This window comes from Chiloscyllium plagiosum, unplaced genomic scaffold (assembly GCF_037043375.1).
Source record: "Chiloscyllium plagiosum isolate Xiang-an unplaced genomic scaffold, Cpla_swu_hap1 HiC_scaffold_9, whole genome shotgun sequence".
Taxonomy (NCBI): Eukaryota; Metazoa; Chordata; class Chondrichthyes; order Orectolobiformes; family Hemiscylliidae; genus Chiloscyllium; species Chiloscyllium plagiosum.
In genome coordinates this window covers 66,512,439-66,538,528 of record NW_028270147.1, presented here as the reverse complement: position 1 = coordinate 66,538,528, position 26,090 = coordinate 66,512,439, and the positions used below count along the sequence as shown (strand labels likewise).

The 26,090-nt window shown below is 39.8% G+C and overlaps 1 protein-coding gene across 3 annotated transcripts in view; it reads left to right on the top strand.

Annotated features, from left to right (window-relative positions):
• Nucleotides 1–26,090, top strand: part of smg7 (SMG7 nonsense mediated mRNA decay factor) — a 152,040-nt gene that overhangs the window by 61,361 nt on the left and 64,589 nt on the right. For all 3 annotated transcript variants that reach the window (XM_087990744.1, XM_043699524.2, XM_043699526.2), the window contains exons 5-10: nucleotides 2,725–2,896; nucleotides 10,533–10,604; nucleotides 16,859–17,009; nucleotides 19,086–19,221; nucleotides 20,378–20,540; nucleotides 22,308–22,464. In XM_087990744.1, coding sequence (XP_087846870.1) covers nucleotides 2,725–2,896; nucleotides 10,533–10,604; nucleotides 16,859–17,009; nucleotides 19,086–19,221; nucleotides 20,378–20,540; nucleotides 22,308–22,464 — 851 coding nt within the window. The remainder of the gene's footprint in view (nucleotides 1–2,724; nucleotides 2,897–10,532; nucleotides 10,605–16,858; nucleotides 17,010–19,085; nucleotides 19,222–20,377; nucleotides 20,541–22,307; nucleotides 22,465–26,090) is intronic.

The following is a 26,090-nucleotide window of genomic DNA, read 5'->3' as shown; positions in this document are numbered from 1 at the left end:
ATTTTGGGATTTCACTGGGAAAAGTAAATAATTGTCTAGTCTTTAGTGGATCAGTCAGCTTAGTTGGGTGGTATAGTATTAGTAACCTAAATTTGTCTGGCTTATGTCAGAGTAAAATTCAGTGGAATTGTGAAAACCACAGTAGCAACTGGGTAATCTATGTTCTGCGCTGAAAAATGTGGTGCTGGTAAAACACAGCAGGCCAGGCAGCATCCGAGGAGCAGGAGAATCGATGTTTCGGGCATAAGCCGTTCATTTCTGCTCCTCGGATGCTGCCTAGCCTGCTGTATTTTTCCAGCACCACATTTTTCCAATTCTGGTTCTCCAGCATCTGCAGTCCTCACTTTCTCCTAGTTGATCTATGTTCTGCGCTTCAGGCAATCGGAAGTTTGGATTCCTCCCTGATATTATGTTGTTAATCAGTGATGTTGGGAAATGCTGTCTGACACTACAAGGAGTCGTGTGGTAGGTGAAGTAGAGAGATTTTCATAGTAGCAGTTACTGATTTTGATATTTGTAGAAATAAACAAGGCTTATAATTGTCCACTGGGGAGAAAGCACTGAGCCAATTATTGGTATTGAAACCTGACAGCAAGGCCCCAGGACCGATCGCCTACATCCTCACGTCTGAAAGGAAGTGGCATCAGATATAGTGGATCCATTCATTGTAACATTCCAAAATTCCCTAAATGTTGGAAAACTTTTGTTAGATTAGAAAGGTGCCAATTTGATGGCCTTTTTTAAAAAGGGAGGGAGGCAGACAGGAAACTATAGATTAGTTAGTTTAATGTCTTTCATTGTGAAATTGTTAGAATGCATTATTATGGAAATAATAATAAGAATTTTGAAAGACAAAGCATAATGCATCAAAGTCACCAGGGTTTTATGAAGGGCAAATCATGCTTGACTAACTTGCTGGAATTCTTTGAAATCATGTTTGACTAACTTGCTATTCTTTGTGATATAGGGAGAGACTGAGTAGGCTGGCAAATGGGACTAGATTAGGTAGGATATCTGGTCAGCATGGGCAAGTTGGACCGAAGGGTCTGTTTCTGTGCTGTACACCTCTGACTCTATGTAAATAGCAACGTGGATAGTAGCTATTCTGTCGATGTATATCTGGACTTCCAAAAGGTATTTGATAAAGTGTTGCACAAAAGGTTAATATGAGGCAAGATCACATGGGATTTGGTGTAATATATTAGCTTGGATAGAAGTTTGATTAACCAACAGAAAGCAGAGAGTCCAGATAAATATCTTTTTCTGGTTGGCAAGATGTAACCAGTAGTGTGCCACAGGGTTTGGTTTTCAGGCCCCAACTATTTACAATCTGTATTAATAGACTTGCGCGCAGGGATGGAAGGCACTGCAGCCAAATTTGTAGATAAAATAAGTGGGAAAATAATTTGTAGTGAAGAAGTTTTAAATTACAAGTAGGTATGGATAGATTAGATGATTGGGCTAAAATTTGGCTGATGGAATTTAACATGAATAAGTATGAGGTTATCTATTTTGGTGTGAAGAATAGACAGGCAATTATAATTTAAATGGAGAAAAAATTGAGTGCTTTGGTGCAGACATCTGGGTGTCCTTGTGTATGAATTGTAGCAAACTAGTATGCAGGTATAACAGGTAATAAGGAAACCAAATTGAGTTTTGGCATTTATCACTGGAGGAATAAAGTATAAAAGTAGGGAAGTGTTGCTGCAACTGTGCAAGGCATTAATGAGTTCACACCTGAAGTATTGCATTGAACTTTGGTCCTCTTAATTGAGAAGGAATATAGCTGCATTACAGGCATTTCAGAGGAGAGTCACTAGATTGATGCCAGAAATACAAGGGATTTGTCTTATGAAGAGAGAGCAGTTTAGGTCTATACCCTCTAGAATTAGAAGAATGAGAGGAGATCTAGTTGAGGTATCTACAATATATTCAAGAGGATTGACAAAGTAGATGTAGAGCAAATGTTTTCCCTTCTGGGCAACTTAGAATGAGATACCTTAGTTTAGGATAAGGGGAACAGATGAGGAATTACTTCTAAGGGTCAGAAAAGGGCTGAAATGAGATCAGCCACGACCGTATTGAATGATGGAGTAAGCTCAAGGGGCTGAATTACCTAGAATCATGCAGCATAGAAACAGACTGTTCGATCCAGCTAAAACATGCTGACCACGTTTCCCTAACTAAACTAGTCCAACTTGTCTGCGTTTGGCCCTTATCCTCTAAACCTTTCCTGTTTATGTAAATGTCTTTTAAATGTTGCAACTGTATCTGCATCTACCACTCCTCTGGCGATTCATTCCATGTGCGAACCACTGTGAAAAAAGTTGCATCGTGGGTTGCTTTTAAACCCTCTTTTCTTAAGAAATGCTCCCTTGTTTTGAACTCCCCCATCTTAGGGAAGAGATCTTCTGGTATTCCCCTTATCTGTGCCCCTCATGATTTTATAGGTCACCCCTCAACCACCACCTCTCCAGTGGGAAAAGTCCCAGTTTATCCTTATAGCTCAAACCCTCCAATCTGGGTATCATTCTGGTAAATGTTTTCTGAACTCTCTCCAATTTAATAATATCCTTCCTACAGCCGGATAGCCAGAACTGTACATGGTACTCCCAAAGAACTTCTCTCCTTGTTGTAATGTTACATAATTAGATTTTGCAACTTGGGGAATACTTTGAATAAAGTTATCCTTTTGCGTGTGTTTTGGAATTTCTTTTGTTTCAGTTGCTGCAGGAGTTGTGCACAGTCTTCAATGTGGACCTTCCTTGCCGTGTAAAATCATCACAGCTTGGAATCATCAGCAATAAGCAATGCAGCACCAGTGGAATTGTGAAGCCCCAACCCAGCTCTTGCTCTTATATCTGCCAGCATTGCCTTGTACATCTTGGAGACATAGGTATGTCACCTGGAGTTTACAGCGACAGTTGAAGCCCAATTCAGTCAAATTACTTTAAGTCTTTGTATAAATTACTTTACTTTAAATTTCAAACCGGTGTAGTTTGTCCATGAAAAAAAGCAAAGAACTGTGTATGCCGGAAACCAGAAACAAATGTGGAAATTTGCTGTAAAAAATTCAGCAGGTCTGGCAGCATCTGTGGAGAGAAAGCAGAATTAACATTTCAGGTCTAGTAACTCCTCTTCAAAACTGATTATAGCTAGGAAAAGGTTGGTATATATGCAAGAGAAAAGTTGGAGGAAGGGGAAAGGAGTAATCAATAGTTGTCAGTGAAGCCCAGTGAGAATGAAAAACGATTGGACAGACAAAGGAATGGCTAAAGTTCAGCCTGGGAGAATGAGTAGCTGCTAAAGTTGTTTGATAGTGGCTGAAATGGTAGCAGTCCATGTGATGAGAAGACCTGGTTTCAGGGGTTGGGGTATGGACATGGGAGAAGGTGCTCACGCTCTACAGTTATTGAACTCAACATTGAGTTCTGAAGGGTGTCGGTTTCCCAAGTGGAAAATGAGTTGCTGTTCTTCTAGGTCTGCTGCAATGCTCCAGTGAAGCTGAGCGTAAGCTGGAAGAACAACCTCGCAATTTCTGCATTTTTTTTCAGCTTGAGAACCCTGCAGCCTTCAGGACTCTATATTGAGTTCAACAATTGTCGAGCTTGAGCACATTCTTCCATGTCCTTAACCAACCTCCACACGCCAGGCATTCTACCACAGCCACCCCATTATCAGCCACAAATGGTTTAGCTGCGATTCATTCTCCCAAAGTACATTTATCCATTCCTACTGCTGCCAACTGTTTCTCTGTCTGCCTCTCTCTCCCCCTCTCTCTCAACCAATGGGCTGAAAATTGGCAGATGGAGTTTAATTCCGATAAATGCATTTTGGAGCAAATCTTAGCAGGGCTTATACACTTAATGGTAAGGTCCTAGGGAGTGTTGCTGAACAAAGAGACCTTGGAGTGCAGGTTCATAGCTCCTGAAAGTGGAGTCACAGGTAGATAGGATAGTGAAGAAGGCGTTTGATATGCGTTCCTTTATTGGTCAGAGTATGGAGTACAGGAGCTGGGCGGTCATGTTGCGGCTATATGGGACATTGGTCAGGCCACTTTTGGAGTATTGCGTGCAATTCTGGTCTCCTTCCTATCGGAATTTAAAAGGGTTCAGAAAAGATTTACAAGGATGTTGCCAGGGATGGAGGATTTGAGCTACAGGGAGAGGCTGAATAGGCTGGGGCTGTTTTCTCTGGCGCGTCGGAGGCTGAGGGGTGACCTCAGAGGTTTATAAAATCATGAGGGACATAGATAGGGTAGATAGACAAAGTCTTTTCCTTAGGGTGAGTCCAGAATTAGAGAGCATAGGTTTGGGGTGAGAGAGGAAAAATATAAAAAAGACCTAATGGGCAACGTTTTCACACAGTGGTGTGTGGAGGGAATGGGCTACCAGAAGTGGCGGAGGCTAATACAATTGCAACATTTAAAAGACATTTGGATGAGTATATGAACAGGAAGGGTTTGGAGGGATATGGGCTAGGTGCTGACATGTGGGACTAGATTTGGTTGGAATAGCTGGTCGGCAGGGAGGAGTTGGACTGAAGGTCCTGTTTCTGTGCTGTACATCTCTATGACTCTATGACCTGTCTGGCACTCTGTCTGGGCTCCATCCTCTATTGTTTTTGCTTCGCCGATCTCTTCTTTAGCATATATATCACCTTTCCCAGCTACGATCCATTCCAAAGAAGGGTCACTAGACCTGAAATGTTAATTCTGCTTTCTCTCCATAGATTCTGCCAGACCTGCTGAAATTTTTCTAGCAATTGCTGTTTTTGTTGCAGTTTATCCATGATTCTGATATACTTTTGAGAGTATTCACCTCTTATAGGCTTCATTCTGGATCAATGGTGCTGGAAGAGCACAGCAATTCAGGCAGCATCCAACGAGCAGCGAAATCGACGTTTCGGGCAAAAGCCTTTCATCAGGAATAAAGGCAGAGAGCCTGAAGTGTGCCTTTATTCCTGATGAAGGGCTTTTGCCCGAAACGTCGATTTCGCTGCTCGTTGGATACTGCCTGAATTGCTGTGCTCTTCCAGCACCACTGATCCAGAATCTGGTTTCCAGCATCTGCAGTTATTGTTTTTACCTCTTTTATAGGCTTCAGACCACCTTTTAATGTGTAATGTGGTTTGAACATTGTTTTTTATATTTAAAACAGTGCTCATCTAAAAGCTGCAACTTCACAAAGGATATATATAACTGTTATAGGCCTTCTCAACATTGTGTACAAAAACAAAGTGCTGGAGAAACTCAGCAGGTCTGTCAGCATTTATACAGAAAAACAGTCAACGTTTTGAGTCTAGAGAATTGAAAATAGCTGGGGAAGGGTGATATTTATGCTGATGACTAGTTGGGGTATAATGAATAGAGTGAGTGGAGATAGTACTTAGAGAGAAAATGGATAGAAAACAGATTGCTAATGGTAAACCAAGAGATAAATAAATGCTGGTTGGAGTGCTAATGAGCAGTAAAAATGTTTGAAAATAGGTTAGCTGTGCTGGGAACAACCATGCAAAACAGGTCCTGGGGTATGGGTGTAGGTAACAAAAGTGGAGAAAGGTATTCATGTCCTGAAATGGTTAAACCCAGTACCCAGACAGAAGCTGAAGTGGCGTTTCTTCAGCTTACATTGAGCCTCACTGGAGCACTGCAGTAGGCCTGAGAGAAAAGTGTTGGCATGGGAACGTGATGTGTTGAAGTGGAAGATGACTGGAAGCTCAGGATCATTTTTACAAATAGCGGCTAGATGTTTGGCAAACGAGTTGTGAAGTCTGTATTTTGTCTCCACAATGTAGAGATCATTGTGAACAGTGAATATTGCAGACTACGTTGAATGAGGTGCAGCTAGATTGCTGCTTCACCTCACGAGTGTGTCAGCTGCCTTGGGTGGGTGGGAAGGGAGGAGGTTAGTAAAAAAAAAAGTATTGCACCTTAAATAATTGCATGGGAAGATGCCATGGCAGTGTAGTGGAGGAGGAGTGGACCATGTTCTGGAGAGAATGGATCCTGCGAAATGTTGACCAAGGAGGGGAGAAGAACAGGGTCTGGTGATCGACATCCCATTGGGGGTGGCAGTTTATAACTGAATGTTGGTGCACTGTTAAGTGAGGACCGGAGCAGGTATATCTCTATTGCTGTTGTAGGGGAATTCCTGAAGAAGGGCATGTGCCCGAAACGTCGAATCTTCTGTTCCCTAGATGCTGCCTGACCTGCTGTGCTGTTCCAGCAATAAAGTTTCAGCTGTTGTAGGGGAGAAGGCAAGGAGTTAGGGCAAGAAGTGGGTCGGACAAGACTAAGTGCCCTGTCAATCTCTGGTGAGGAAACAAAGGTTGATGACAAAGGTGGACATTTCTGAGGCCCCTGTGCACAAGATGACCTCATAAGAACATGCAACAGAAACTGAGAATCTTGGAGAATAGAATGGAGTCAGGTTTGTTCAGTATGTGAACAGGCTCTTCGGCCCACCATGTTAGATCAACCAACAAATGCCAAACTACACTAATCCCATTTGCCAGCACTTCGTTCATAGCCTAATATTATCTGGCATTTTAAGTGCTTCATAAATGTTGCCTCTACCACCCTCTGTGGCAGTATGATCAATGTACCACCCTCGAGATGAAAAAAAAGTTCTCACATATCTAAACTATTTGCTCCTTGCCTTAAACATTATCCCCAGATGAGATGAGGTTAATGACAGTCGTGGAAACAGTGTGTTCAGTGTTGAGAGTCATGGTCTGGGCGAAATAAAAGTGTCCAAATGCTAACGCTCAGCTATGAAATAGAGGTCAGTATGCCAAGCAACATTGCCACCCTTGTTGGCAGGTTTGAGTACAAAGTCTTAGAGCAGTAAGTTCAGAGAGAAGTAGGTTGGAATAAATGAAGGGAGCAGAGAAATTAAGTCAGCAGTTCTCAATGAACAAGTTGAGTTTAGGTAAGAGGCCAGAGTGAGAGGTCCAGGTGGAGGGACAGTGTTGGAAGAGGACAAAGGGATCTGCAGGCTGGGGAGAGAACTTCTGCCCAAAGAAATGGGCACAGAGCAAAAGCTATGGAAAAAGAGTTTGACATCAAGTTGCACCTGAAATTCATTGAGGTGTGGGCTTAAAGGGATTAATATTAACACCTTGACTGAGTACAGATCATTCAGCATCAGAGAGCAGAATCTCAGAAATATTGTAAATGCCTGACAAGAGGTGGGGTTGGAGGAAGGAGTACAGTCAGACAAAAGACAAATAAAAGAGGGTTTCAGAGGCCTGTGGGTACCATTCTGTTGCAGCCTGCATTCCTTAATACCTGAAAGGAAGAGAAAAGGTTTCTTGATAAATTGTCGAATGAGCCAAAGCATGAAATGGAACTGGGGAATAGAACAGCTTTAAGATAAAGCCATTATATGTTGATCACAAACATTTACACATTTGTTTCCATAAATTTTGGTTTCTGCTTTAACTTCTTTTTTGTTGTAATTAAAATTCTTTGAAACTTGGACAAGGCTGACATTTATTAGAGCTCTCAATCTTCCTAATTCTATAGCCAGAGGTCCCAAATACCATTTTTAGGACAGAATTTTCTAGCACAGTTCTAAAGTATGTTGAGAAGTCAATGCTATAAATGCAAGTACATGTTAATGCTTCTTCCCTTCCTTTTATTTTCCATTGCTGTTTTCTTATGAGTTGTTTAAATGAGCAGAAAGGGCAAGCAATATGGGGCACAAACTTCTTTTGGAGCTAATTTTAGTGCTTATCTGTGTGCTGAAACTGCTAATATCAGTTTTTCCATGACATGATTGGAGGGATATGGACCAGAAGTAGGCAGGTGGGGCTAGTTTAGTTTGGGATTATGTTTGTCATGCACTGGTTGGACCAAAAAGTGTCTTTCTATGCTGTATGACATTCTGAAATAATAGGTGACATCCATTCGCTGATTCATTTTTCTAGGTAATGCCCTGACCAGAATCAATCTGCCCAGTTTAAAATTTTAACAAAGTCTGACAGTTAACTGTCAATCAACATTAATGGGTGCATTCTCCATGGCTGTCCCTTTACCAGAGTCCACTTGGCAACCAGTTAGCTCTTTTATACACGATAGATTTTGGTTTTTCCCTTGACAATTCACAAAGATATTGATTCCTGAAGAATACAGACAAAAAGCTTTGACAAAATGTCTGTCTTTAGCAACACTCAAGTTCTGTACTACCAAATGACTATTTAACTTACCCTTCCTTCTCTGTTAATTTTGTAATCCTTAAATCCAGTTAAGAAAATGTACAGTTCCATACCCTCTTCACTCAGGTTCCTACCATTCAGTTTCACTTAGCTGCAGTGTTACACTATATGCTTTTAGCCACCATGCAAAATATGTCAAAATCCTAATCTGAGTGGGACCAGTCAAGCTAACAACTCATTCTGTTGAATGCTTTGTCACAGCAAATTATGACCCATTAGATTCAGAAAACCTGATAGATCAAGTCAGTTAGAATTATAGACCTGTACAGCATGGAAACAGACCCTTTGGTCCAACTCGTCCATGCCAGCCAGATATTCTAAATTAATCTAGTCCCATTTTCCAGCATTTGGCCATATCCCTCTAAACCCTTCCCATTCACATACCCATCCAGATGTCATTTAAATGTTGTAATTGTATCAGCTTCCACCACTTCGCAGCTTATTCCACAGACACACCACCCTCTGTGTGAAAAAGTTGATCCTTAGGGCCCATTTAAATATTTTCCCCCTCACCTTAAACCTATGCCCTCTAGTTCGGGACTCCGTGACCCTAAGGAAAAGAACTTGGCTATTCACCCTATCTGTGCCCCTCATGATTTTATAAACTTGTATAAGGACACCCCTCATCTTCTGTCATTCTAGGGAAAAGACCCTTAGCCTATTCAGCCTCTCCCTACAGCTCAAACTCTCCAACCCTGGCAGTATCCTTGTGATTCTTTTCTGAACCCTCTCAAGTTTCACAATATCCTTCCGATAGAAGAGAGACCAGAATTGCATGCAGTATTCCAACAGTGGCCTAATCAATGTCCTGTACTGCTGTAACATGACATCACAACTCCTATCCTCAATGCACTGACTAATAAAGGCAAGCATGCCAAACACCACCTTCACTATCATAGCTATCTGCGACTCTACTTTCAAGGGATTGTGAACCTGCACTCCAAAGTCTCTTTGTTCAGCAGCACCCCTTAGTATATAAGTCTGCTAAGATTTGCTTTCCAAAACGCAGCACCTCGCATTTAACTAAATTAAACTCCATCTGTCATTCCTCAGCCCATTGGCTCATCTGATCAAGATCCTGTTGTAATCTGAGATAACCTCCTTCGCTGTCCACTACACCTCCAATTTTGGTGTTATCTGCAAACTTACTAACCATATGTTCATATCCAAAGCATTGATATCAATGACAAAAAGTAGTGGACCCACTGGTCACAGGCCTCCAATCTGATAAGCAACCCTCCACCACTATCTTTTGAGCCTGTTCTGTATACAAGTGACTAATTCTCCCCGTATTCCATATGATCTAACCTTGCTAACCACTGTGCTATGCAGAACCTGGAATGCAGTTCTTCTGAGCTGTAGTTTTGAGTCAAAACCAGGATAAGCATTTCTATCTTTTGATTATAAACCACGAAGTGAACTTAATTTAGTTAGCAAAGCATCATATGTGCATTAAGTTAATGGGGTCTGTCAAGAGCCATGGGATAATGTGATATGACCAATGAAAGAAATTAAAATAGTGCGCATTGGTGGAAGTTGTTTGTAGGCTGAGTTTTAAGGCTTAGGATTATATACTAAGAAGAAAATGTCAGACAGAGATGAACAATTAGCTCCACAGACAGTCTCGTGCACAACTTATCCGTAGCATCAAGAGACTTCTTGCCTCCTGGATCCCAGGTATTCTCCTGACAAAGCTGAAAATAGTAGAATTTCTTTGTATGCAGACATCCCTTTATCTGAATAAGGGTTACTTGATACTGGCTTTGGGTGGTCAGTGCAGAAAATATTGCTTTCTTTTCCTGACTTCCCTTATTTTAAATGACAAAAACATTGTGTGGTCAGCTTTTTAACAGAAGCTATTAATTTGTATCCTACTCATCTTTTTGGTAAGTTGCAGTGGGAACCAAAAATGAGGCAGTTAGTAGCATTGCCTTATACTATCCTTCACACTATCTTGAGAGCAAATCTCCTGCTATAGATCTCTTTTCACTAAAACAAGTTCTGGGGTTGATCAGGTGTGAGCATTTCTAATGCTATGTTCGGATTTGGTCAACTTCAAAACTATTAGGATTGCATACTTTCACCATAACTGGTCACTGTATCATTCTTTAAACAGTTAACTGCATTGCAATCAACTAATAAATGTAGGTAAAACAATCTTATCTCATAGTGAGGGCATTCCTAACCATTGTTGGATGAGGGGGAAAAAAAACTGCATAATCGTATGCAAATAAACAAGCAACTTGTTGAGATAATGTGCACTTTTTTTTCAGGCACCTAGTTCACTAATATATCTATGGTTTGACTTACAGCACGATACAGAAATCAGACTAGCCAGGCTGAATCCTACTACAGGCATGCAGCTCAACTTGTCCCTTCAAATGGTAAGATCTGTCTTTTATTTCCTATGTCTCATTTATATTCTGTACCAAGTTTTGAGATTGTTAGTTTCACACAATCCTATAAAAGGAACAATATATCCTTTGTTCTGAAGAAGGATCACTGGACCTGAAGCGTTAATGCTGATTTTTTCCCCACAGATGTTGCCAGACCTGATCTTTTCCAACAGTTTCTGTTTTTGTTTCTGATTTCCGGCATCTGCAGTTCTTCTGGTTTTTATTTAGCATCTAACTCACTGCCACATCTCTTCCAGGCATGCCTACCTTGAAGGTCTGCTCCTTTCTCTGACAGAATTTCTGTTTCAATCTTCTTTCTTGTCCACTATCATTAATTTTACTGTCACTCCTCATGTTTGACAAAGTGTTTGCTAAAACTCGCTTCCTCAGCCACATCATATTCCTCGTTGACTGACTGATTGACTGACTGCCTCCAGCTCAGACTAACCAACATGGATTTCAACTCGAGTTTCATCCTTCGTGTTTTGAATCTGTCCAGGATCATAGCAATCTCCGTGATGTTCAGTGTTCCACAGACAGCTGTTCTCGCTGCATCCTGAGATCTGCATTCAGTGCCATGCATCGTCATGTGCACACTCTCGACTTCTTGCTCTCGCTCTCTCTCAGAAAAACCCATGGTCCTTTGGAACCTTCTTCCTCCTCCCCTTCCCTCTTGCTGCATCCCCTCTCCCAATTGCACCTCAGATCGTGTACTTACTATTCCTTTTGGCATTCTACACACTGATGCTGAACATTCTGTACTCGGCAAAGGTCTCCATTTTATCTCTCTGCATTCCCGCCGTAATGAATTTCAAGCATGACATGACGTTGAGCTTTTCTTCTGTCACCTTCACCTCCATGCCCATTTCTTTGGACATGAGTCCTCTCCCCATCCCACAGACTCCTTTGCCAACCTTGCAACAGTCTCTTTCCACTTGGACCTCTCCCAACTGGCCCTTTACCTGCATTCTACCTGTTCACCGAGAAGTGTTGACTGACGTTGGTCGCTTTAATTTCTCTGCCCACCTCTTCCCCCAATTCAAAGTATCTCCCTGTAAACTGGCTGCACTTCATTCTCTCAGACCTAACCTTGACTTTGTGATTAAGCCTGCTGACAAGGCTGGTGCTACTGTCTGGTGGACTGACCTCTACATTGCAGAGGCTGAGCACCAGCTCTCCAATACCTTCCCTTATTTCCCCATCCGCCTTGATCCCACCATGGGACATCAGGCCATCATGTCCACAACTGTCGCTAATCTCATTTCATCTGGTGATTTCCCCTTCACCCCAGCCTCCAAGGTTATAGTCTCCCAATACAACCTAGCTTACCTCTACTTCATTTCTGTCTGCTCCTGCTTCACAGAACTCATCTTTTCCTAACTTAACTAGGTTTTTCCTCCAGCTGCATCCTCTTTACTGTGGACATGCAATCCCTTTACACATCCATCCCCCATCAGGATGGTCTCCACTTCTTCCTGGGAAATAAGGCCTGAACTGTCCACATTCACCACCAGTCTCCTGCCATAACTCTTCTGACTTCCTTCAAGTAAAAGGTATGGTCATGCCTACAAGCATAGGCTCCAGTTATTCCTGTCTCTTTGTGGGGTACATGGAACATTCCTTGGGGTACATGGAACATTCTATTTCAGTCTCTACCCATAGCTGTTTTTCTGGTATAGTCATGATGTCATTGGTGCTGCTTCCCTCTCACCTCCGGAATTGGAAGAGTTCATAAATTTTGCTTCCACTTTTCACCCCGCACTCTCCTTTACCTGGTTCATCTCTGACTGCTTCCTGTTTCCATTTCTGAGGATATGTTGGCTATCAATGTCCACACCAAACCAACTGACTCTTACAATTACCTTGACTGTACGTCCTCACACCCTGCTTTCTGTACAAACTCTATTCCATTCTCCCAGTTTGTCTGTGTCTCTCACATCTGTTCTGATGATGACAGCTTTGACAAGGGGGCCTCTGCAATGTCCATCTTCCTCCTCAACTGAGGATTCTCCAGCACTGTAGTTGACTGGGTCCTTAGTCAAGACCATGTCATCTTCTGCACTCCAGTCTTCACCCCTCCACCTACCGTCCACAGCAGCAATAGTGTCTCCTTTGTCCTCACTTACCATCCCATCAGTATCCACATCACTAGCCCCCATATCTGCAAGGACTGTTCCCTCCAGGACATCCTAGTTCACTCCTTCACTGTAGCATTTTACCATCTCCTCTCTCTTACCCCCCCCAAACATACGCGCATACAGCCACTTGGCACATTCCCCTGTAACTGCAGAGGGTGTAAGTCTGCCCATTTATTTCCTCCTTCCTCAATATGCAAGGGTCCAAACACACCTTCCAATTGAAGCATCACTACCTGCAGTTCACTCAATCTAGTCTACTCATTTACTGCTCACAATGTGGTCTCCTCTACATTGAGTAAAAGAAGTGTAGACTGGGTGACTGTTTCACAGCACACCTATGTTCTGTCTGCAAATAAGATACCATCTCGTTCCCTGACTGATATCTCTGTTTCAGGCTTGAGATATCTCTGCTGCATTGCTGCAGCAAAGCACAGCATAAGCTGGAAGAACAGCACCTTATTTTCCACTTGCGAGCTCTACAACCTTCTGGATTCAATAACAAGTTCAACCGTTTTAGGGCTTGAGGCACCTTCTCCCACATCCTTACCCTAATTCTTTCCCACCCCCAGCCACACACACACACACACACACACCAGGCCTTATTGTCTGCCATTGTTAGCTGCTAATAGACCCCAGTAGTAGCTATTCATTCTCCTGGGCTGACTGTTATCCACTCATTTGTCTATTCACCTGTTCTTCTTCCTCTCTTTGGGGTCCATCTCCACCTATTGTTTACTCCTTCACCCCCCCACCCCTATTTTCTGCATCATAAAACAACTTTCTTGTAGCTGCTATCAGTTCTGAGGAAGGGTCACTCGACCTGAAGCTTTAACTCTGATTTCCCTCCACAGATGCTGCCAGACCTGCTGTGTTTTTCCAACAATTTGTTTTTGTTTCAATATATCCTATGCAGTAATGTTACGTGTTTTAGGTTTTAATTTGTGATCATCAATCCTAGCAGATCTTATGAAGATGTAGGGGTACTGTATCTTTTTAAGAGAGTTGAAAAGCTAACAAGGACTTAGAGAAGCACAGAGTCCAGAACAAGGTAACAATGTAACATTTGGTTGAAACAACTAGCTAAGAGGTGTGTTGTCTGGATACAAAAAACAAATTCAAATTCGACCAATCAGTTTAAATTATGTCCCTAGATGCCAAACTCCAATCAAGTTTGGAGTTAATATTAAAACCAATGAAATGATCTGATGTTTTAGGATATAACTATCAGACATTTTGAACAGTTACCCAGAGCAAAGAGAACTGCCTAAAGACCAACCGATGTAGGGTGCTAATAAGAGCTCTCTGTAAGGAGGGGTTTGCACAGAAGAAATACCAAAACTGAGCTGGAGAGAGAATCTACACAGGAAAATCAACAGAGGAAACTCAGCAAAACTGACGATTGGTTTTGAAACATGATTATTTTTCTGGAAATCATAATTGGGATTTTTTAATCTGACTAGTATTGTAGAGGGGGATGCAAAAGATTAGTTAAAGAGAAAGGAGTTGTAAATAGCCAGTTAATATTCTCTGTTAGACTTAAAAAAAAAATATATGAAGTTGTCAATTTTTACTTTAAAATAGTAACTTTTGGGATAGTTCTTTGCCCCTCTAATTTTACAGATTACAGCACGGTGTGAATCTTATCTGTGTTGTTGGTTTAAATTAGTAGAGGGGTTTACCCCATGTCGTAACACGGATGAAAAACATTGTAGTCGTTTTGAACCGGCTTGAATGTCATGGAAGTGACATTGAAACTTAAATGTTTGCTGCTATTTATTAATCAGGAAGATGAAAAAGTCAAATAATTATTTTCTTATACAAAATTACATTTTTCTTTAAAATAACTGTCCTAGAGACTAATAGAGTGTTGTTGTTGTTGTTGACTGGTCTGAAATGTGCATTAATGTTACCTTTCACAGTTTAAACGCCTGTAACCCAAAGGTTGTTGAGGAGTCTGATGTTTTTTCTTTCCATTGATTCCACTTTCACGAAAGATTCTTCACATTTCATATAGTTGAAATTATAATTGTTGAATAATTTCCTTTGGAATTGTTGAAGCTGCATTGTAAATATTAAACAGTGTTACAAATGGAATAGCACAACCAACCTGAAATCAAATATTTCCTTTATTTTTCTTTGAATGCAAGTTAGTGGTAATCTAGGGATTTATGTTTGGACGACCCCAAAATATGTATCTTTTGCTTGTTTTATTTTAATTCATTCATTCTACCTACTACCATTCGGGAGACTGACTGACTGGAAGCTGTGCATCAAAAGTACATTTGCATTGGCTTAAGAAAATTGCGCAAAAAGCATAATCATATCGATGCCACATGTCTTTACCACCAATTTAAATTTGAATTTTTATCCAATGTGTTCAAGGTCTGGCTTTTGGTATTATTATTCACTGGCTGATCAGAACCCCCTTCCAGCAAGTAGTTTATAAATGAATTGAAGAAACCACAAAATCTGGTGACAGCTCATAAGGAAATTTCACTTGTAAACAATTTAAGGTTTCTGTAGAGACAGATCCAACAAGACAAGCATTTTGCTTGGATGTAAAGTTGTCACTCGGTAGTTGAATACATTACTTCCTGGCAAGGAAGGAGATTCTTGAAGGGTCATCTTGTTTGATAATGGAGAACCATGCATATGTAAAAGATTCTGATGATATGTCTGTAAAGCACAACCCTATCGTGAGGCAGCTTCTTGGGCTCAATAAAAATGGTGATATAAGCATTTTAATTAGCTTAATTAAAATTTCACAACTAAGATTCATAAATTCAGTCAAATTATTTTCCATCTAGTGGTTAAACATTTAATGCAGAACTTCCATTGCATGAGATCATTAGATGATATGTATTGTTGTGTGTGTGGTGACTTAATGGTGTTATCTGCAGTTTGAGGACACCCTTACTTTCTAAAAGTGGGCATTGTTACCCCATTCATTGCCTTTGTCTTTTACTGTGGAATCATTCACAACCTGTTCCACCAGGTCATCGTCTTCCCATCATGATCCCCCCTGTATCCCAAGTTAACAACATTAAAAACAGAAGAAACCTCATGCTGGACTCAACACAGACGCTGCCAGACATGCTGAGTTTCCCCAGCACTTTGTTTTTATTTCAGATTTGCTTTTCATTGGGCATTATCAATGTCTGCTATAATTAGGGTTGTACAAAGAAATCAAGTTAGAATTAGCTTAATCAAACTTTCTCGTGACTTTGCCTTATTTTCTTTATCGTGAAGTAATTTTTGGAGATACTGTGTTAGTCAACAAACAAAGCTGTTTGTTACTTAATCAAATATAGTGAGCAATGCAGCATAATACCTCTAGGATGAGTAACAATTGAATGCATTCCTGCATACCCCACTGTGCTGTGGCACATCCAAGTCTGCGATAGTACTATTTTGAAATATATTTAGTTCAAGCTGAGTCCACATAAGCAATTCTTTTTCACTTAAACATATAAAAATCTTGAGTCATTCACAGAGATAAACAAGTGCTTATGAATGTATCTCAGTCTTGAGAACCCTTTATAATATTTTCCATTTTGTTTTTGGGATCCTCCTCTTTAGGATATATTTTGGTTACAAGGTTCATAACCAAATTCCTCTCTGTACTCCGATTTGTAAATACAGCCTGTGCCATCAATTTTGTGTTGATAGAATGTAGTATATGTGCTATTAGGTTTTTTGAAAATCAGATGCAAAGTCAGGAAATACTAGAAATGCAGTGGTTTAGTTACTATCTCTTGGAGACAATAAATGGATATTTCAGGAATAGCTTTTGTCACTGACAGTTGTCCAAAATTGCTTCAATTGACAATTAATAAAGAGACCCAATGACAAATGGTTAAAGGCATGAATAACCACTAAGCTTAAGTGGAATGATTCTAAGAAATAGTGATGCAAGTAATAGTATTACTGAAATTTCAAGGCTGATACTGTAACTAAACTTCTTGAAAGAACTCCCAGCTGGAGAATTATAGTATTAGAAATATTTTTGATAGACAGTAACAATATTGGGGTACAGCCCAAGTGCAAATCTTTGCATCAAGCTACTATATTTTTAATTATTACATGTCACTTCTTCCATTTCAGGACAACCATACAATCAGCTGGCCATTCTGGCTTCCTCTAAAGGTGATCATCTTACAACCATTTTCTACTATTGCAGAAGTATAGCTGTCAAATTTCCTTTCCCAGCTGCTTCCACTAATCTGCAGAAGGCGCTTTCTAAAGCACTGGAGAGGTGAGCAAAGAAATGCATTAAGATATGATTGACTGGAACTTATTGTAACCGGCAAGTAAATACAGCCTGCCATTTGCTGGACCTGACCTTTCCCATTTAATTTCTAGAATATTTTAGATTGGAAGTGGCTGACAGTTTGAGATGTAAGGTCTTATATCAGCAGGGCATGCAACTGTGTATTTCTGAATGAGGAGGCCTAAATTTAAGTTTCAGAAGCTAAGTTTAAATCTACCCAGATTTTTTTTCAACATCCAAATGTCGACCCTTACACATATATAATCCGGCATCCGATCCATTCTGCAGATGGGAACAGTTTCCTTGTTACAGGTAACTCTATGATGCCCATTCATGACAGCAGGTTCAGTGACGATCGCAGATGCCTGATTGACAGACTGCCCCTTATGAAGTTCCACTCCCCTCCGATCCAAGTAACTATACTATTTAAACCTTTACTACAGGTGTATATAACTGTGAATGTCTATATCCAACATTAGGTTGGATAAAGATGGAACAGGAATGGGATTAAGCCTTGAATATTCAAATGTAAAATCGAGCAAAAACAAATTAGAGGGAAAGATAAGGAAAGTTAAGTGAAGAAAAAGCCAGTAGGAATTGCATAACATTCAAAAAGCATCTACAGCAATTAAAATCTGGAAGAATGCAATTCCTTACTTGTAAAAGTTGACTTCCAGTGCGACAGACGTAGTTTGGCTGTAATTAAGGTTTATCACATGAGTGGTGTTTGGGTTCAAATTCTAAGTTCCTATGGGGAGTTTAGCCCATACCTACGGTATAAGTTCGGGAACCTGAACACCATTCAAGTTGGCATTGGACAGTGACACTTACCATTTTGTGTTTAACTATATATCATGTGCTTGGTGGAAATTGACATCTGTTTAGAATGTACGTAACAGTGAGCACTGCATGTCTCAAATGGTTTAATATTAATTTCTGGCTGATGGTATAGGCTAATAAGATATTTGCATATTATAAATCTCCAGTAAAACATCAAAAGTAATATGTGAAATAGCTACTTTTCATTTTATAAAATTACCTTGTGCACATTCTTGACATTTCTGCATTTTAATATCAATTAGGTATTCATATTTTAGTTTGATTTTTTTAAAAACCTATTTGAAGTATTTTGTTCAAAATAACCTGCGTTTAGTATGCTAATGTTCCCAAAGTGCTATGTTACACAATGATGAATGGCTTACATGTTAGTACCCATGTTGTGATTTCTAGTTTCGTCCTGGCCATTATGAAGTTGTCCCCTCAAGGAAGTCCCTGTCACAAGTCATTTGAAACTAACTGATTAGTTGCAGATATGGAACAAGATTCAGCCTCCCATTCTAGACTGCAAAGTAGAGTATGCTTTCATAGTGTAGATTAGCTTTTGAATTTTACATTGTGTTTTATTTTGTTTATTATTTATCATAAACCATGTACTGTAAAATCATCTTCTCAGCTTTTGAATTCTAGCAGAAATAATTAGTTTGATATGGAAGCATCTCTACATATATTTTTGTAATTCTAATTTATTACTCCTTTGTTCCCGTGCTCTTTTATATCAAGTGTTTATCAGATTGCCACTTTAACAGTAACCAATTGATTATTTACCACAAGTTCTGAAGTATTCCATGATTCTGCAACCTCTGCTTTTTTTCCTTCAGTGGTGCAGGAAACTAAAAATATTCCAAACTCTCAAAATATTTCCAACTGTTGTGCCGCTGTTTTTCTGGTTCCATTTTCTTGCCAGTTTACCCTGTTAAGTCCATTATGAATGCATTACATAAATCTCAATATGAACTTCTCTCGATCTCCCATTTTATCCCTGGATAGTTTTCACAGCTTTCCTGGAATATCTGATCATTTCATATCTCAATTTTAATTAAATGATTATTAAAGGCTTTTTGAGGATTAAGAATATTGAATAAATAGAATTACCTTACCCTTATCCTTCATTGTGCTTAAGATGACAGTTAACATAGCCCTTAAGTATTTTGTCTTGATTTGCAAAAGTAAAACTTTGGTTATATTTTAATATTTGTTTCTCATGATTCACTATTTTTGTAGCCGTGATGATATGAAGACAAAGTGGAATGTTTCTGACTTCATAAAGACTTTTATTAAGTTTCATGGTCATGTATATTTGGCCAAAAGTTTAGAAAAATTGTGTACTCTGAGAGAGAAGCTGGAAGACCAATTCAAGGTAAGAATGCAATGTATTTTATAACTAGAAGCTGTTTTCATGTTCAGGTTCCTACTGCTATAGAAGATATTCAAGAATTTCACTAGTTCATTGTTGCAGGAGTTTACTGAACTGTATTAGCATTTAAAGGGCATAAAGTGAGATTGAATTACATGTGTGAATAATTCTTGCATTTGAGAAATACTATTAATTTAAATCGAGTAATGGAATCATGAGGGTGAGTTCGGAGGCTATGATTGTTGGCTGCCTACCAGTACGTTTCACACCGAAAAACTGGGCGATTGCCAGATACTGTTGAAAATTCTCTTTTCCAATTCACTTGTGCATTTTTTTTTAAAAAAGTTCTTGATGGCCCCTGCCTGAAACAGGTGTGTGCCTTGTGGCTGCTTCTCCTGACCCAGCAGCACTTTTATGTGCTCTTGAAAACCCATCTTTTTGTGTTCATGATGTGGCTACAAATGACGGAAGAGCTGTGTACACTTCTGATCTTCCTTGCCTGACTTCACTAACTCTCGGAGTTTGCAAGTTGTTGTTGATATTCCCATCACCACATCCCAGATCAGCACATTGCATATTTCTGTAATGCTTATAGCTCTGCAGCATTATGGAAGTGAGGTTTGCACCTGAAAGTTGATCTCAAGATTTTTAATAGGGGAAAGTGAGGACTGCAGATGCTGGAGATCAGAGTTGATAGTGTGTTGCTCGAAAAGCACAGCATGTGCTGCCTGACCTGTGCTTTTCCAGCACCACACTCTCGACTCAAGGTTTTTAAGTTGAGCCACCAGTGAAGATAAAAGTATGATAATTTTTAAATGTTGTAGATTGCACTACAGCTTAATCTTTACACACTAAAATTCAACATTTAGTTTTGTTTCATTCATTTTTGCTCATTGAAGGGAATATGGTGGACATCTAATGCATTTAAAAAGGTGCATTATTGGTTAATTTTATTTTATAACTTCAGGTTGCTGCACTCCTAGTTCAATATTTCTTAATTTAAACTTCTGAATAAGCTTTTGTGTAATCTGCATTATGTCCATCTTGAGATAATGGTCCCCTGCAAATATCAGCTTTATCATGTTGAATACCTTTACACCAGTTTTCTGGAATTGTCTTGAGTAACCACAGTTCTGATTTAGATTTGATTTGTTTTCAGAGACTTCTTCCTCAGAAGGCATTCAGTTCTCAGCAACTTGTGCATCTTACAGTCATTAATCTGTTTGAGTTGCATCATCTGCGTGATTTCAGTACTGATTCTGATGACCATAGGTATAGTCAAGAAGAATTGTTGTGTTGGACGCAACTCCTTGGTCTCTTCAGTAAGTGATACTTCCTTCAAAAGTAATGTTTGTTTTAGTGAAGTAATCATACTTGACTACCATTACACATTGAGATAGTCATAAGTAAGGAGTATTTTTACCATGCCAATAAGCGCCTCAATGTCTGAAATTGGTCATGAAATATTTTATAGATCATAATTGGTGTCAAAATGGAACACAATTGAAATAAGTTGTTATGGTCTGCAATTTTAGAAGTGTTTTAGTGGTCAGGTAAGTTACTGGTCAGGTAAGTTAGTGCTCAAAAATTGCTGCTAACTTGTATAAACTTCCGACAAAAGTCCAATGAATGCAAAAACAGTTATCAAAGTTGACATCTAATGATTATTGACTTGTTATAACTCTAAATTTGTGTAGGTGGCATTGCAAAGTCTCCTTTGTGTGTAAATCTGCACCAATTCACCACCTAACACTGCAAAATAACTTGTCAATAATGTGGATCAACAGGAAAGAAGATGGTTAGGCAACACCTAATAAACCATTTAACCAGAGCTTCAGTGTTTGGTGTAATTTATCATGCTATAAGATTCTGCTTAACTCTAAATTAGTCTTTTTCTTCCCTCATATGAAAACTTCCAGAAATGACCTTGAAAATCATCTTGCTCAAGGAGGGTAGCTTTGTATGATTAAAGGTATTGAGTGATATATTTAGTCATTCCACCACAACAGTCCTAAAAGAGAGAAATTGTGCACTAAATAATATTTATTTTATATCCTGGCTCTTTCAACCATGTGATGCATTTCTTTTGGTGAAGTAAGATAATAAAAATTCTTGAATCACTGCTTGTCAGACCGTCATGTTGTATTTCGGTCCAAATGTGGTATAGATTTTTTTGTCTTGGATCTTGCTGTACTCAAGTTAAGTAATTAAGGTTGTACCTTTAAAAAAAGGAAAGAACCTGCAGTTTTATAGCTTGTTACTGGAGATGAATGTCAGAAGCACTTTATAGTCCACATACGTATGATGTAAAGTTGCTGTAAATACAGTAGGTAAAAACAACCACAAATCCAGAATTTAAATACAGTGGCCAATTTACATACAGTAACATTTCTCCAACAGCCATGAGGTAAAAGTAGACGATACGTTGAGATTTTCTGATTGAAGGATGCATATGAGCCAGGAATTGCCCTCATTTATACATGTTGTGCTATAGGATCTTTTACATCTCTGAAGGGGAGGGGGGGGGGCAGATGGGATTTCACTTTAACGTGTTACTTGAAAGGTAACTCGAATAGTAACAGTCTCTCAGAACTACACTGAATGTAAGCCTGGATTATATGCTTAAATATTGTAGTAGAGATTTAACCTAAGACCTCAAATGAGAGTATTGCAACTGAAATAGCTGAAATGAATTTGCCATGCAGGCCAAAATTGTAAAACCAACCTTCTCCAGAGTCTTAAACCATATAAATCTGTTTATTCCTTATTGTCAAGACTCTGCCAATGAAGCCAGACTTTCTGAAAAACTGTTTTACTGAAATATGCAACTAATTTCCTCAACATAACTATAAATAGTTTGGGAAATGGAGAAAGTATATTTCATTCTTTGCATTGTGCTTGAGGTTTGTGGTTCGGGAACATCTATTTTTGTGTACCCGCTCAGCACTTTGCCTTATCATTTTAAAAGGAGTAGCTTGTGCTTAATATTTGGTTAATTTAAAGTATTAGAAGAAGTCATAAATGATAGTTATTAATTATTTAAAAATTAAAATGTTAAATTAAAATCTTGTTTTTCCACAATTTTCCAGTGTCCTTTCTTGGAGTCATGTGCAAGTGTGCATTACAGGATGAGAATTTGAAAGAAACCTTAGGTGAATGCCCACTACCTGCTGTTAAAGTTTCGTTAGATTGGCTGAAGCTCAGACCCAATGTCTTTCAGGAGAGTCCGTTAGAAGAAAGGCAGTAGTAAGTATTTAATTTTTAGAGTAAGTCAAGCTTAATCTATTCAAATGTAAATGAGGGTTGGGTAACTCAGTTGACGGGACAGCTGGTTTGTGATGCACAGTGACACAGATCGAGTGGATTCAGTTCCCATACTGGTTGAGGTCACCTTGCTTAAGACGTGGTGGTTAAACTCACCATCAGTTCTTAGAATCATAGAATCCTTCCAGTATGGAAGCAGGCCATTTGGCCAGTCGAGTCCTCTTCAACCCTTTGAACTTGCAAACACAGGGAGAATGTGCAAATTCCATACACCTAGTTGCCCAAGCCTGGAATTGAACCCAGGTCCCAAGCGCTGTGAGGCAGCAGTGCGAACCGCTGAGCCACCATGCCACCGTGTTAGGTTCTTTTCCTGAGGTTTCACACACAAGATGCAGTTTGCACACATCAACTTCTGCAAACAGTTAAAACTTATTAAAGCTTGTACAAGCTTGGTGACTCCTTTGACCCTCTTTGCAGGCATGCGCATTCATGTCAGAGGTCCCGAACAAAGAAAATACATTATCTTTATAGAGGTCAGTTGGTAATGCTCACATGTTGTGATTAGATTACTTACAGCGTGGAAATAGGCCCTTCGGCCCAACAAGTCCACACCAACCCTCCGAAGAGCAACCCACCCAGACCCATTCCCCTACATTTACCCCTTCACCTAACACTACGGGCAATCTAGCATGGCCAATTCACCTAACCTGCACATTTTTGGACTGTGGGAGGAAACTGGAGCACCTGGAGGAAACCCACACGGACACTGGGAGAATATGCAAACTCCACACAGACAGTTGCCTGGGGTGGGAATTGAACCCGGGTCTCTGGTGCTGTGAGGTAGCAGTGCTAGCCACTGTGCTGGCCACTCACCCATACCTCATGTTGCTGCAGATACAACGGTCGGATGAGGTCATCCTCGGAGGTAATGCAAATGTAAATGCCCTAATCCTCGGGAATCGTTATGCAGACGATTTCCTGTCTGTGATTCCCCAAGACAGTGTAGGTGTGATATGGGATGACTCTGACAGCATTTCTGAATGGAAGGGGCTGAATGATAGTTTAATTTGATAATAGTAGGGGAGTAATAACAGTCTAATTGGAGTGAGAGTCATCCGCATTCCTGCATGAATGTTGTCTCCACCCACTTCCAGAATGTTCAGTCAGTGCAGTTTAACCCTTTAATATTATATTAATGTCCAGAGAGAGAGTCCAATTTAATCTTTTAACATTGCAACCATAGAGGGTTACCTCTCTCTAATGGAGGAGCATCCCCTTGTTGCTCTGGGACTATGGCAACTACTGTTATTCAGTGGTAAACCTTTTATATGAGCTGAAGGTAGGAAATACATTTTTTTTCCTCCATTCCATACTGTCCTGCAGATTGTCTGCCATCAGTTTAGTTTTCTTCTAAATATGTTTAAACGTGGACTCGCATTTGGTTTGCTGATGGATTGAATGCTACGGATTAACTGTCTGCTTCTGTGTTTAAAATTAATTGCTGAAACTATTAGAAGTTTCATCACGCATGCTAGAAATTTGATAGTTAACTGTTGAATTTGGAGTGATATGCCCCTTTATTGACCATCATTGTTTATTTCAATAGCATTTACAAGTAAAGCAAAGGTAATTGATACTGAGTTACCCTTCAGTTATTTCACTTCTCGAACTTGAGTAGCAATTTAAGCTTCTCTGTTTAGGCTGAAGTGAGTTTGAAGCCCTATTCTCAGTAGGCACAGCACAAAGCTTTTCATGGTTCTGTGTAAACTCGTGCAGTGCACATTTTTTTGAATGTTGTTAAGTTATAAGCTCTGAGCATTTGTTATAAAATAAAAGCTTCCACAAGTACAATCTGGAACTAGTCTTTTAAAGATGGGTATACTTTTTGGGGTAGCTGTACTTTTAATTTTTTCTTTGTTCTTGGAATATGAATGACACTGAAAGGACTAAATTAATGGTCATTCATATTGATCTGACAATTGGGTAGTTTGCTATGTTTTCACTATTGGTGCTGTAGTTATGTAATCTAGTCTAAGTTCACATTTCTAAAACACATTTTTGATCCAATTTATCTTCCACACACAACAGCTTTTGTGGTATGTTAATGTGCAAGTCCACGAGTCACAGTTTGCCATTGTGTGATTTGAGAAGGATAAGGATCCAGTACCATAACAGTTATATTATTGTGTCCTTATTTGGTCTGTAGCACATTTACTTTGGCAATGAAAAGATGAGGAATAACGGGACTCAAAATGTTGGAGAAAGGAGATAACAGGACCCAATAGTTACTATACCATTGGACTAAGTATTGATCTGAAAGAGAGTCATAGAGATGTACAGCATGGAAACAGACCCTTCGGTCCAACCCGTCCATACCGACCAGATATCCCAACCCAATCTAGTCCCACCTGCCAGCACTCGGCCCATATCCCTCCAAACCCTTCCTATTCATATACCCATCCAAATGCCTCTTAAATATTGCAATTGTACCAGCCTCCACCACATCCTCTGGCAGCTCATTCCATACACGTACCACCCTCTGCGTGAAAAAGTTGCCCCTTAGGTCTCTCATATCTTTCCCCTCTCACCCTAAACTTATGCCCTCTAGTTCTGTACTCCCTGACCGCACGGAAAAGACTTTGCCTATTTATCCTATCCATGCCCCTCATGATTTTGTAAACCTCTATAAGGTCATCCCTCAGCCTCCGATGCTCCAGGGAAAATAGCCCCCAGCCTGTTCAGCCTCTCCCTGTAGCTCAGATTCTCAAACCCTGGCAACATCCTTGTAAATCTTTTCTGAACCCTTTCAAGTTTCACATCTTGTAAGAATTCTAGTGCAGTAACAGTGAGGTACTTCTGTCTTTATATAGACTTGGCAAACTGCGTTGAGAAAGGTTATCTGAAGGATGAGTTCTGAGAAAGTTGTCATTGTAGTTTCTTGGAACAATTGACCAGAAATTCCATTGGCCAGATAGTTGATGCAAAAACATAGACTGGAGTTGCATATTGGGCATACAAAAATTCCAACTTAGCTCACATCAGAGGAATTGCCCAGGAAATTTTAATATTCCAATTAGCAATTTTCCTGTGACTGGAATGATCCACAAAAGCCCAGCAAAGTCAGTTTGAAGGATTCTGATTCACTTAAACCTCTAACCTTTCCCTGAGTAACTACTAAGTTCAAAAACATGCCCTGCTTCCTGGGTAACTATTAAATTAAACCATCCACTGAACCAACCATCTATATACACATAGCCTGGACCTAACATTTCCTTCCCTTCATACTAAATTGCTGGATTGAGCTCAACATGCTACCTAATGCAATATATCCTTGCCATCCTGGTGTCCTACCCCTTGCTGGCCCCATGTCCTCCCTCCTTGCCCCTGAATAAGATTTTTAAGCCTTGATTGGAATTTCTGGACAATTATTACACAAAACCAGTCAATGATTTTTCGATGATGTGGAGATGCTGGTGTTGGACTGGAGTGGGCAAAGTCAGAAGTCACGTGATACCAGCTTATAGTCCAACAGGTTTGTTTGAAATCTCAAGGTTTTGGAGTGCTGCTCCTTTATCAGGTGAAGTGTGACTTCTGACAAGGTTTTCTTC